This window comes from Oncorhynchus nerka, linkage group LG13 (assembly GCF_034236695.1).
Source record: "Oncorhynchus nerka isolate Pitt River linkage group LG13, Oner_Uvic_2.0, whole genome shotgun sequence".
Taxonomy (NCBI): domain Eukaryota; kingdom Metazoa; phylum Chordata; class Actinopteri; order Salmoniformes; family Salmonidae; genus Oncorhynchus; species Oncorhynchus nerka.
The window spans coordinates 65,823,297-65,836,451 of NC_088408.1; the positions used below are offsets into that span (position 1 = coordinate 65,823,297).

The 13,155-nt window shown below is 39.2% G+C and overlaps 2 protein-coding genes across 4 annotated transcripts; both read left to right on the forward strand.

The window, feature by feature from the left end:
* Positions 1-308: 308 nt before the first annotated feature.
* LOC115139906 (P2X purinoceptor 4-like) lies at positions 309-6,494 on the forward strand. Of its 3 annotated transcripts, none has more exons than XM_029677766.2 (13): positions 309-594; positions 875-1,022; positions 1,176-1,247; positions 1,353-1,425; positions 1,724-1,820; positions 2,169-2,249; positions 2,702-2,843; positions 3,997-4,133; positions 4,311-4,401; positions 4,946-5,011; positions 5,104-5,208; positions 5,358-5,465; positions 5,654-6,494. In XM_029677766.2, exons 1-13 carry the CDS (start codon positions 476-478, stop codon positions 6,089-6,091), a joined length of 1,677 nt encoding a protein of 558 aa, XP_029533626.1. In that variant the 5' UTR covers positions 309-475; the 3' UTR covers positions 6,092-6,494. The 3 variants fall into 3 exon arrangements, with proteins under 3 accessions (XP_029533626.1, XP_029533627.1, XP_029533628.1); XM_029677767.2 differs by having other exon boundaries at positions 309-500; XM_029677768.2 differs by having other exon boundaries at positions 552-639.
* Positions 6,495-6,716: 222 nt separating this feature from the next.
* On the forward strand, positions 6,717-10,972 carry LOC115139907 (P2X purinoceptor 4-like). Its single transcript, XM_029677769.2, has 12 exons — positions 6,717-6,899; positions 7,041-7,188; positions 8,327-8,398; positions 8,631-8,703; positions 8,914-9,010; positions 9,097-9,177; positions 9,298-9,439; positions 9,685-9,821; positions 9,893-9,986; positions 10,171-10,236; positions 10,403-10,513; positions 10,723-10,972. The coding sequence occupies exons 1-12, from the start codon at positions 6,763-6,765 to the stop codon at positions 10,750-10,752; spliced, it is 1,188 nt and encodes a 395-aa protein (XP_029533629.1). The 5' UTR covers positions 6,717-6,762; the 3' UTR covers positions 10,753-10,972.
* Positions 10,973-13,155: the final 2,183 nt, after the last annotated feature.

Below are 13,155 nucleotides of genomic sequence, written 5' to 3' on the forward strand. Positions count from 1 at the left end.
GACATCCCCCCTTCCCCAGTGAAAGTTGTGCCCCTGCCCAGATACAAAGAAACCCTTCATAAGGATATGACCCTTTGATATGCAAATACTGATAGTGTCAGAAATCTTAATTTAATATCCTTTACCTCTTTTAATGTTCTTACCGGTATTGCCCAAGGCCTACATAATTAGTCAATATGAATATATTATTATTCATGTACTTTTCAAGCAATTTATTGTCAAATCATTTCAAAGTAGCAAATAACATAAAACAATCGACAAAGACGACTTTGTTTTCAGCTTTGGCTGCTCAGTAGGGATGTGCATGCACACTGCCTCCACAACAACGATGACTGGACCAGTCTTGAATTTCACGGACGTAGAATATTGTCGGGTCAATGGAACTGCAACAGCTGCAAGCTGACCCAGAGGAAGGAGAAGAAAGAACCAAGTATGAGTCAGAAGAGATCCTTTCTCTCAGTCAGACTTATCCAAAATGCCTTGTAAACTGCTAAATCTATGTGAGTATGAAACACATAAACTGGTCCGAATACAAAGTGTAAGGCTGGGATCGCTGAAATGGACATTTAACGGAGTCATATTGATGTTCATCTGGTGAGTAGGCTATTCTGCAGAAGGATTCATCTTGCGGTAAAAACGGTAATAGACTACGAACGCCCACTCGCCTTGACTGATCAAGAATGTGTGCATGAAAATAAAGTATGAATGTTTTATGTAATGATTATATTCTAAAATAAGGATATATTACTTGCATCAACTGTATATCTTGTAACCATGCCAATGGTATTTTAAAACGATTAGGGATATCTATCAAAGTAGGCTAACTTACTCCAATTTGCAACATACCATGATCAAATATTGTTTTATTTTGTAGCATTATGATGCTCTGGAACAAGGAGTACCAAGAACACGACTATGTGGTCAGCTCTGTTACTGCTAAGGTCAAGGGAGTGGCCTTAACCAGTTTACCAGATGTTGGTGATATAGTATGGGACGTTGTGGATTACAGTGGGCCATCACAGGTGTGTGTGTGTGTTTATGTGTGTGTGAGATAGTGAGAGAATATTGTTGTTTTATTGTTGTATATTATACACATATTACATTTGTAATACACATGCACATATTTTTTACATTGGTTCTGACTTTCTATAAATTTGTTTGACTTTCTGTTTAAGGGAAAGAATTCATTTTTCGTGGTGACCAATGTCATTGTTACAAAAAAACAAAGGCAAGGAAAATGCCCTGAGGTAGAGTGCCAGTAGGACATCCAATTACTGTACAGTATAATGCCTTATATCATTTCTATTTGATGACTAGAACACACTAATCTCCTAGGAATGTTTATATTACAGGTCCCTCCGTATGGAAAAGTGTGTCGGACAGACGAGGACTGTGTAAAGGGATTCTGGGATCAGCACAGTCACGGTACAACTACAACTGTCTAGAACTTCTCCCATTATCCATCTCTTCTGTTTGTGTCATCTCTATCTGGTGATACCATTTGTTCTTGCATGGAGGGGAGGAATTTGTCCCCGGTGTGTTAACGTTTCAGACGGTCAGCTCCGCTCTGGGCTCTTTACTATTTGCAGATACATTATGGTTATATACGTTTATACAGTGGTAGTAAACATGTAGACACATGATAATAGAACATCTAAGATAATAGTTGGTATTGTTTGTCATGTGACCCATACAATAATTCAAATGTTGCTTTCCTTTTCAGGGGTTCAGACAGGTGCATGTGTGAAGTTTGATGTGACACGGAAAACATGTGAGGTGTCTGCGTGGTGCCCCATAGAGTCCAAGAAAAAGCCCCCCAAGTAAATACGCTCACTATTATTGTTGTTGTTCTCAGCATCAGTATGCATTTATGTCTGCCTGTCCTCTTACTCTCATCAAATTCAGTGTGATTTGACATGTGGTCCCTGCAGAGGTTAGTTACTCAGTAAATAATGTTATCTTCTCTTCTACATAGACCACTGCCTGACAGCTATATTTATACTTTAGTTCCTCTAATGTGGAGGAAGCTCACTTTGTTAGTGCTGCATGTGTATATAGTCCAATATGCCAAGGAACATTGTTTCACAGTAGTTTAACAGAAACTTTTAAATGAAAATGAAACCGTCCACTGCTTCAATAATACAATTGATGACTCCTCTGACGTCTAGGCCTGCTCTCTTGGCATCAGCTGAGAACTTTACAGTCCTCATCAAAAACAACATCAGATTCCCAAACTTTAATTTCATGAGGTGAGACTTTCCAATTCAATATGAATTAATTTGGCTTTTTAGTTTGCACACAACATTTCTCAAGTATATTATAATTAGAGTAACCTTCACCACCTTTACAGATGTGGGATCTTAATTTGAGGACATTTAAAACTTGTAGTATATTTGGGGTTTAAAACATTTTAAAGGCTTCTGAAGTTTGTATTTTCCACTTAGAAATTTCAGACATGATTTTCCCTTAAGACAAATGTATAAAAAATGTCCATCAATTGTATATATATATATAATAATTCAAACTTCCTGTTGCTGCAGGATTAATTTCCTGCTGTAGCTAACTGACTCAAACTAAGATCATTAATCTGTACATACTTTGAGAGCATAAAAAACTATTAAATGAATTCTTAAAAAAGGAAAACAAGCACATTCTTCAATTTAGTGAAAGTGGATCTAACTGATGCGTTTTTGTCTTACAGAAGGAACATCCTCCCTGAGATGACGGAAAGCTACCTGAAGCGCTGCCAGTTTAACAGGCATACAGACTCCTCGTGCCCCATCTTCCGTCTGGGGGACATTGTAAAGGAGGCTAAAGAAAACTTCTCAGAGATGGCAGTTGAGGTGGGCTGCTTTGTTAGAGGGAGTTTCTCAAACAACCACAAACTTTCACATAAACTAACTCTATGACCCTCAATTATGTATGTCACTCACTGTTGTCTGTATCTATTTTGGCACTGCACATAATGTTGGACATATTTGATTACTTAATGAATTACAGAATTATGGTTTGGATTCAATCCGTATCCGCGTAAAAATGTTACGGTGATTTCCGATTTGGTATTTTATTAGGATCCCCATTAGCTGTTGCAAAAGCAGCAGCTACTCTTCCTGGGGTCCACACAAAACATGAAACATAATACAGAATGAGATAATACAGAGTATCATTAGACAAGAACAACTCAAGGCAGACAGAACTACATACATTTTGAGGAACACGTAGCCTACATATCAATGCATACACACAAACAATCTAGGTCAAATAGGGGAGAGGCGTTGTGCCACGAGGTGTTGCTTTATCAGTTTTTTAAAACCAGGTTTGCTGTTTATTTGAGCAATATGAGATGGAAGGAAGTTCCATGCAATAAGGGCTCTATATCATACTGTACGTTTTCTTGAATTTGTTCTGAATTTGGGGACTATGAAAAGATCCCTGGTGGCATATCTGGTGGGGTAAGTTCGTGTGTCGGAGCTGTGTGTAAATTGACTATACAAACAATTTGGGATTTTCAACACATTAATGTTTCTTATAAAAAGAAGAAGTGATGCAGTCAGTCTTTCCTCAACTCTTAGCCATGAGAGACTGGAATGCATAGTATTTATATCAGCCCTCTGATTACAATTAAGAGCAAAACGTGCAGCTCTGTTCTTGGCCAGCTGCAGCTAAACTAGGTCTTTCCTTGCAGCACTGGACCACACGACTGGACAATAATCAAGATTAGACCAAACTAGAGCCTGCAGAACTTGCTTTTTGGAGTGTGGTGTCAAAAATTGAGCCGACATGTGCAGCGTGTACCGTGAGTGCAGTGCAGTCTCCGCGAACATGGGAACATTGCCTTTATATTTAAATCGAGATATAATGCGGATGTTCCCCGATACTTCGTCGATACAGATTGAATCTAGCCCTAAATCACCTTAGTTACGTCAGATTACATGATTGTCAGGTTGATATAAAACACGTTTAGTAGATCATCTCCACCATGCTCTCTCACCAAAGGGTGGTGTCATTGGGATCCAAATTAAGTGGGATTGTAACCTGGATGGGTTCTTGCGGAACTGTCTGCCCAAATACTCCTTCCGCCGGCTGGATGAGAAGGAGAGCAATAGAACACTGTACCCTGGTCTCAACTTCAGGTAATTGTGACAGGCCTTGTTCTTGAGGCCAACGGTCATGCCATAGGTCATACATGGTCAGTTGACCCATGTCAAATTATGGAAAGCTGTCAATCAATACTGCTATAGACATTTGTAATTGTATATATCAATGCAATCCAGATATTACATTGTTTAACCTACTACTTGTGTTGGCAGGTTTGCCAGATATCAGACAGAGAAAGGTGTTGAGGAGAGAACCCTGTTTAAAGCATTTGGGATCAGGTTTGATGTCATGGTGTTTGGAGAGGTTTGTATGACTGAGTAAGTCTCATCATTTAAACCTGCAACAATGATGATGGTAAACTTGTGAATGTTGTTATTTGGTAGTTTTTTTTACCCCCTTTTTCTCCTTAATTTTGATCTTGTCTCATTGTTGCAACTCCCCAACGGGCTTGGGAGGTGAAGGTTAAGTCATGCATCCTCCAAAACATGACGCGCCAAACCTCGCTTCTTAACACCCACCCGCTTAACCCGGAAGCCAACCGCACCAATGTGTCGGAGGAAACACTGTTCAACTGACGACTGCTTTCAGCCTGCAGGCACCCGGTCCACCACAAGGAGTCGCTAGAGCGTGATGAGCCAAGCAAAGTCCCCCCGGGCCAAACCCTCCCCTAACCCAGACGGCGCTGGGCCAATTGTGCGTCACCCTATGGGACTCCCGGTCACGGGAGGTTGTGATACAGCCCGGGATTGAACCCGAGCTGTATCTCTTAGTAGGCGTACATTTATTTTTCTAATTCATGAAAATCTGAAAAATACAAATGGTAATTTATATCATGTGTTCTTTTAAGGCAGGAAAATTCAGCATAATCCAACTGATCATATTTATTGGATCAACTCTATCATATTATACACTGGTGAGTGTTATTCAGTATTTTTTATTCAACTTGTTTCAAATGCAAAACTAATAACAGGGAAAGTAAAGGACAATGATTGTGATTTTTCGTAGACCACTGTATTTATCGACTGGCTCATTGGGACCAGTTGTTACTCTAAAGAAGCCAGACAGAACTACTCCGAGAAGAAAGTTGAATCTGTTCAGGACAGAAAGCAGGTAGGAGTGGGATGTAGGAGTGGGATGGCATTCCCCACTGAGGATTATACAAACCCACAGCAAGATTGTCATTCTCATTGGCTGAATTGTTTGATGTAAATATGTGGTGAGACGCTGAACAATGAGACAATTCTTCTTCTATGTTCCAGTGCATTCTCTGTGTCTCGTTTGTGGACGAGAACCATATAAGAGTGGTGAAGAAATCACATAAGAAAAGTTTACAACAAGTGAAGCCCATCTCTGTTCACCCATGCAAGGTTAGCATAACTGTGTTTTCCCCAATGTAGTGCCATTCTCACCCTGATACAATAGATAAAGATGCCACTTTTAATCTCACTTTCTTATCCTCCTCTTTGTCTTTTATACAGCAAGTCAGTATGGTAATACATACATATTGTATCAGTGCATATGACTAATTTGATGTGTACTGCACACTTGTTGCCAGGACGACACAGGGCACCTGAGTGCCATGGTTGGTGTATTGCAGAAAGGCAACAACATCATAGACAAGCCGCCCCAGGTTCTCCCCCGGCCCAACCGTCCAGCCTGGTGTCTGTGTGGCTGCTGTCTCCCTTCCACCCATCCCCAGGAGCAGCTGTGCTGCAGGCAGAGCATTGGCCGCTGCATTACCACCTCCTCCCTGTTTGAACAGCTGGTGCTGAGTCGGCCCTTGTTGGAGGCAGTGTTGCTGTACAGGGAGCCTCTCTCTGACCTGACCGAGGGGGAGCAACGGATCGCCGCCCTTCGCAACTGCTCCTACAGACAGTACATCAGCTGGAGAATTGGGGCCCCACCCAGAGAAAGTATCCCTGTCATGCCCAGTTGTAGTGTGTGCAGAATCAGAGAGGAGTACCCCAGCCAAGAAGGAGAGTACACTGTCTGAGGCCCAGGAGAACTACCTCTCCCCAGTCCAGCCCTGACACACAGCTTTAGGGACGAGGAAGAGTCAGTGTTCCAGAAAGCTCCATCAGAGATTGGTTCTCATCATGTAGTGACTGTACAACCCATTTGTACTGGTGTATTGATCTAATCTTCCATTCAGCATTAAGGTTAACATCTTCAACCGGAACATTGTCTTGTAGATATTGTGTCCATCCATCTCACTGTCTAGGGACCATCAATAATGAAGAGGGAAATAACATAACATAATAGACTTTATCTTAGATGAGACTGAACTGGAGCTAACTGGAGGTGGGAACTGCTTTATCTTTTCTTTGACTGTCTACTTACATTTAGATTGGAACATATGTTTTTTACCATGTGCAATAAATGTAACTTTGAAAATATTGTTGACTTGATAACATAATTTCACAACTTCGCTAGTTCTTGTGTGCATACAGTAATATTTTCATTCATCCATTGGAGTGGATGAACAGCAGTTTTATTATGCCACTTGTCAGATAGGGTATATTTGCCAACTGAGCCAGGGTCCGTTGTAATTTTCATACTAGCCGTTAAAATGATTAGACTATTATCTCAGCAGGCTGTGACACCTCTTTACCTCTTTAATCACTCCCATTGCTAGTTTTCTACAGTGTAACCATAACTCAGAAGATGGGCGGCTGTAGCTCTCAGAGCTGCCACCGCTGTTTCTTTGAATATGAAACAGAAAGAATGATTGTGGTAAAGAGCAAAGTAGTGGGATCCGTCTTCAGATTAATCCAGTTTTTGATCCTCTTTTATGTGATTGGGTAAGTTGGGATTCAATTATTCTGTTTCTTACATTAAAAAGCTGGTGTTCCAGTACATTTAGTCAGAGTGGATGTGTGAATGTATCACTTTGTTTCTACACCTGTGTCCCCTTGTCTCCTGTCTGACCTGCTACACTATAGGTATGTCTGTGTGGTGCAAAAGTCCTACCAGGAAACAGACTCAGTGATCAGTTCTGTCACAACCAAGGTGAAGGGCACTGGCTTCACCAACACCTCTGATCTGGGCGCCCGTGTGTGGGATGTGGCTGATTACAACATCCCCCCTCAGGTAGAGTGGTGGAAAAAGTACCCAGTTGTCATACTTGAGTAAAATAAGTAATAGAGTAATAGAAAACAACTCAGGTAAAAGTGAAAGTCACCAAGTAAAATACTACTTGAGTAAGTCTAAAAGTATTTGGTTTTAAATAAACTTAAGTATCAAAAGTAAAAATAATTTCAAATTCCTTATATTAAGCAAACCAGATGGCACCATATTATTGTTTTTTAATTTATGGAAAACCAGGGACACACTCCAACACTCAGACTTAATTTACAAACGGAGCATGTGTGTTTACTGAGTCTGTCAGATCAGAGGCAGTTGGGTTGATAAGTGTGTGAATTTGACTATTTTCCTGTCCTGCTAAGCATTCCAAATGTAACAAGTACTTTTGGGTGTCAGGGAAAATGCATGGAGTAAAAAGTAAATAATTTTCTTCCTGAATGTAGTTGTAACGGTTTTCTAATGGTGAAGGAGAGTCGGACCAAACTGCAGCATGTAGATTTCGATCCATGTTTAATAAAACAACGTAACACGAATCTAAATACAATTACTACAAAAAAAACAATAAACGTAAAGAAAACCGAAACAGCCTATACTGGTGTAACCTAACCTAGCCGGGAACAAGGACACTAAGGACAATCACCCACAATACAACCAAAGAATATGGCTGCCTAAATATGGTTCCCAATCAGAGACAACGATAACCACCTGCCTCTGATTGAGAACCACTCCAGACAGCCATAGACTTTCCTAGAACACCCTACTAAGCTACAATCCCACTAACATACACACCAAAACCCCCAGACAAAACACACCACAATACAAAAACTCCATGCCACACCCTGGCCTGACCCAATACATGAAGAAAAACACAAAATACTTAGACCAGGGCGTGACAGTAGTGAAGTAAAAGTTGTCAAAAATATAAATAGTAAAGTACAGGTACCCTAAAAAACAAAACAATGTAAGTAGCACTTTAAAGTATTTTTACATAAGTACTTTACACCCCTGCTCAGGAAGAATCCTATACTCTATACACTTTATCTGCAGTGTATTACTTTTTTGTCCGTTTGAGTTCAGATTGTGTTGTTAACTGTTTTTGTATAGAAATATATTTTTTTCTCAAAAAATGTCTTCTGTCTGGCAGGGTGAGAGTTCTTTCTTTGTGTTGACCAACATGATTGTCACCCCCAATCAAACTCAATCGACCTGTCCTGAGGTAAGTTACTGATTTCTCCTTTAAAATACATTGAAATGTGTAAGTCTATATTGTAAAATGTGTATTTATTGTTTGAATTAAACACTACTGAAAATGTCCAGTGAAATGTTAAGTTGGACTGTATTTATACTAAAATACATTGACTTAGAAGATATGCCTTATACAACCATTATTTCAATGGTAATCAAAAGTATTTGAATGATAGTGAAATGTGATCCTGTATCTTCTTAAGCTCCCAAACCAATCCACCATTTGCATGTCAGACAGTGACTGCTTAGAGGGATCCAATGATGTTCGTGGAAACGGTAGGTCTTCATGCCTTGCTGACGAGTCCTTGTAAAATTGTTAAGGGCAGAAACCAGCAGGGAAATGGCTGAAACATTCATAAGAAAATCTAAATCTACTGCTCCAGATAAAAGTGTCCTGAAATTCAGTCATATTTTCAGAATCATCCTGCAACATATTTGATTAACTAAAGAGCAATGTTTTCTAATCGTATTACTCTGTTAAAAAAGGTATCCAGACAGGGCTATGCATGAACTATTCAGAGACTGTCAAAACATGTGAAGTGCTATCTTGGTGTCCTCTTGAAATAGACATCAACTTACCCGAGTAAGTAAGAACAAATTATAATATGATTCATGAGGGTATGCTCATGGGGGCAAGGTATTATAAGTGGAACACATTTTGTATCATAGACATGCACTGCTGGTTGCAGCAGAGGACTTCACGGTGCTAATCAAAAACAGTGTGACATACCCCAAATTCAACTTTCACAAGTGAGTCATGTTAATTTGTCCGGCACCGAACTTAAACATGAAAAGGAATAAAGGCAGGACACCTGCTTGAGAGTTTTACTTCATTCTGTAGAATAATATTTTCTCTTTGGTCTCTTGCAGAAGAAACATTTTGCCTGATGTTAACTCCTCCTATCTGAAACAATGTGAATTCAATCGCAAAACAGACCCTGACTGTCCCATCTTCCGCCTTAAAGACATAGTCTCTGAAGCTGAGGAGGACTTTCAGACCATGGCAATCAGGGTATAAAATGTAGCTCTACACTCTCCTCTTTAGGTCCCTTACAAGCCTCGATTCTGCATAAGTCCATACTAGATGTTCCTGTAGTTATTCTTAATGCCGTGTTTAGTGTGTGTTGCAATTGAATGGGCTTTAATCATCCTTGTTTATCAGGCCACATTTTGGCAGTAGTGTCACTCATTGGTATATCAAATTACACATTTAAATAGATGAATTTGAGATGAGACTATATGGTTGTGTTTGTTCAGGGTGGTGTTCTTGGGATTATGATTGACTGGAACTGTGACCTGGACTGGCCTGAACATTACTGTGGCCCTAAGTACTCCTTCCGCAGGCTAGACAACAAAATCCCTGAAAACAACGTGGCCCCTGGATACAACTTCAGGTGAAATCAATGTGAACACAATGCTGTCATAGAGTATAAATACAGCTTTTCAACAATACTTATTTCCACAGGTTTGCCAAGTACTACAAAACCACAGATGGTAGGGAAACAAGAACCTTGATCAAAGCATATGGAATCCGATTTGATGTCATTGTTTTTGGAACGGTGAGACTCAACATACAAAAAAATAATTGATTCTTAAAACCAAAGGAGTAGAATACTTCATTTTGACAATGTATGAGCGTTATGTTCACAAGATGGTAAAGGCAACAATTGAGACCACCACAATAAGGGTTTCAAGGTCAAATGACAAATCGGCCTACCTTCCTCTACTGTTCTATCTTTACAGGCAGGTAAATTCAACATGGTTCCGACCATAGTGAATGTAGGTGCAGCGCTAACGTTTCTCTCTTTGGTAAGTTCTGTTAAGTGGAGCCATCTCCAAAACACTCATTATTTGTAAACAAACATTCATTATTAGTACCATAAAGCATTTTTTCTAAGAAATGTTAGCCTGTTAATACAGTTTAATTGAGTTGTCATTTTCAGTTTGAAATAGTCATGCAAGTGTGTGCCCTTAGGTGAATGCAGTTTGTAACTGGTTTCTCCTGACATGCACAAAGAGAAGAGACTACTACAGCAAACACAAATTCACATATCTGGATAACACTGATGACAATGCTGGTGAACCTGTGAGTTACCTGTGAATTATTAAGCTTATTCCACTATATACAGGACCAGATTAATTATCAGGGAATACTTACAAAAATAACCATCACTATTCTTTGCTTAACAACCGCAACTTGACTGTTCATCAACTTTTTCATTATGCAGATTTGACTTAAATTAGTTATATAAATCATGTATTATTAATCTGACAAATTCTTATTTGTCTGTACAGCTGGGAGAAACAACGTATGGGACCCAATAGATCCTGCACAGAGAAGTAGTCATTTCATATTGTGGGGGAATGTTGAAGCCATCTTTTGTCCAGACCTCTAGCCATATCCAGCCCCTGCCCCCTAAACATCAACAGCATGTACTGATATTTCCTAATATTCCAGATTAAGCCTCGTCAAATGTGAAGTGTATAATCTGTTATAAAATACCTTAAAACAAGGTACAAATAAATAGTAAGAAAATAATTTTAATATGGAAATTGTCATTTCAGATAATTGATCACAAAAGAATAATAAACAAGTTACAATATAGAAATTAGAAAATATATATTTTTAGACTATCGCCTTTTCTGGAAAATATGTCCTCTTCCCATCCCTCCACGTCCTCGACCCCTGGCAGCCACTGTGAAAGAGGAGACAAAGCAAATAGTTTGTCTATAAAAACATACAGTACCAGTCAAAAGTTGACACCTACTCATTCAAGGGTTTTTCTTTATTTTTACTATTTTCTACATTGCAGAATAATTGTGAAGACATCAAAACTATGAAATAACACATATGGAATCATGTAGTAACCAAAAAAGTGTTAAACAAATCAAAATATATTTTAGATTCTTCAAAATAGCCACCCTTTGCCTTGATGACGGCTTTGCACACTCTTGGCATTCTCTCAACCAGCTTAAGTTTTGTAAGCTAGGCTACCTATGTAATTTATTAGTTTAGTTTCATATGTTGCTGTCCAGCGGTTCTGAATTTGTGATGCACCCGACTGTCCACATTTTTCTGTGCAATAGAATTCTACATTTGAAAAGTGTGTGTACTAGGCTATTTAATGTACATGACCAGTTTGTCTTCAGTCCATTTTATAATTGGGATAGATGGGCTATGGTATAGGTTGAATGTGATAGTCTGCCTCAACCAGCCAGAGTAGGCCTATGACTCCATTTCTATTCTATTCAGAGTTTAGAGAAATTAATATAATTAGAAATGGGACGGTAGAAATTTATTATCAGGCTGATGAACTTCTCTGGGATATGTGGGACGGTAGTGCCGTGTCTTTAAATGAAGACTTAGTTTTTATCAACGATTCTCTGTAATTAGTATTACGCGATCAAACTGATTAATCATGTAACTGTAATTAACTAGAAAGTCGGGGCACCAAGGAAAATATTCAGATTACAAAGTTATCATTTCCCAATATAACCTTTCAGATATTTTCATATCTGATCAATAGTCTTCTGATTAATTAATTATTTATTTTACCTCACGTTAGTCACATTCCAAATGTCGTAAATTGTTGGTTATCTGCACGAACCCAGTCTTCACTATGAGTCATCCATACATCAATTGTCTTAAATCATTTATTTATTACTAACTAAGTAATTCACAGAAATGCATAAACAAACAAGGTAAATATGGTTACAAGAAATGATAGGGGAATGTGCCCTAGTGGGCTAAACCGGCATGGCGGCTTGTTAGAAGTGTGGGGGGGTCGACTAAGAAGTCACTACAGAGTTGATAATTATAACAATTGAAATGCTAATCCTTTGCACATGAACGCTCACTCATTCGGGAACAATTGCAATCAATAAATATATTTACGCCCAGTGTGTCGTCTTGATCGCTGTTGAAAAGTTTGTTTCTTTTGTAGAATCGTCCGTCTCTCTCTCTGTCGTGATTATAGTGGATAGTTCAGGGTGACATTCATTCATGTTGTTGTAGAATGGATGTTTCGGCGGTTGTCGTTCTTCGCGTTCAATGATACCGAATTCCTAGCTGCAGACTAGTAATTAATATCAAAGGCTTGTTCTTATTCTGTCGGTATCGATAGTCTAAGAGTTTAACCACATGGTATGGTTAAAAGATTCAGCAATGGTCTGCAACCTTTGTCCTCCCATGATTGAGAGAAACATGGTCTACTTAGAATTTCTCAAAGTTGGGTTTTATTCGGAATTGCAGAAAAGGGGCTGTCCTAGGATGCCTGACCCTAACTGGGCTCATGGGCGGTCCTCTGATTTAGTTCAACTCAAAAGGGAATTGGAGTTTCCTTCATTAAACAGTCCAAAATCACATTGTAAAATTGTGTAAACAGTATCATCCTCACTCATCTTATACAACAATTAGATGTAAACGTCATATCTGAGGCTATTATATAAACAGTGTTATGGTAATGTGGCCGCACCGTCTCCCATGAGCTTCCCCAAGTTGTAACAAACGGACCAGTTCGTAGCTTAATTCTTCACCGATCTTTTATACCTTCTCCGGAACATGAAATTTGTTCGGACCTCAAGTTCTGTGAGGTGGAAGAAATTCCTTTGTTCTCTATGAAAATTCAATCACTTATACTGTGTCCATGAGGAGATAATCTCTTCGAGGAATTTACGACCTCACTGACCACAGCAGCCTGGTTGAAGGAGCAGAGAGAGGGGGATGGT

Excerpts from the sequence above, each read along its gene's own strand:
- LOC115139906 (XM_029677766.2), top strand. The coding sequence starts at position 476 with ATGCCTTGTAAACTGCTAAATCTATGTGAGTATGAAACACATAAACTG. Across the intron at positions 595-874 it reads GTCATATTGATGTTCATCTG|CATTATGATGCTCTGGAACA; the intron begins GTGAGTAGGCTA and ends TTTATTTTGTAG. Across the intron at positions 4,402-4,945 it reads ATGTCATGGTGTTTGGAGAG|GCAGGAAAATTCAGCATAAT; the intron begins GTTTGTATGACT and ends TGTTCTTTTAAG.
- LOC115139907 (XM_029677769.2), top strand. The coding sequence starts at position 6,763 with ATGGGCGGCTGTAGCTCTCAGAGCTGCCACCGCTGTTTCTTTGAATAT. Across the intron at positions 6,900-7,040 it reads ATCCTCTTTTATGTGATTGG|GTATGTCTGTGTGGTGCAAA; the intron begins GTAAGTTGGGAT and ends GCTACACTATAG. Across the intron at positions 8,399-8,630 it reads CTCAATCGACCTGTCCTGAG|CTCCCAAACCAATCCACCAT; the intron begins GTAAGTTACTGA and ends TATCTTCTTAAG.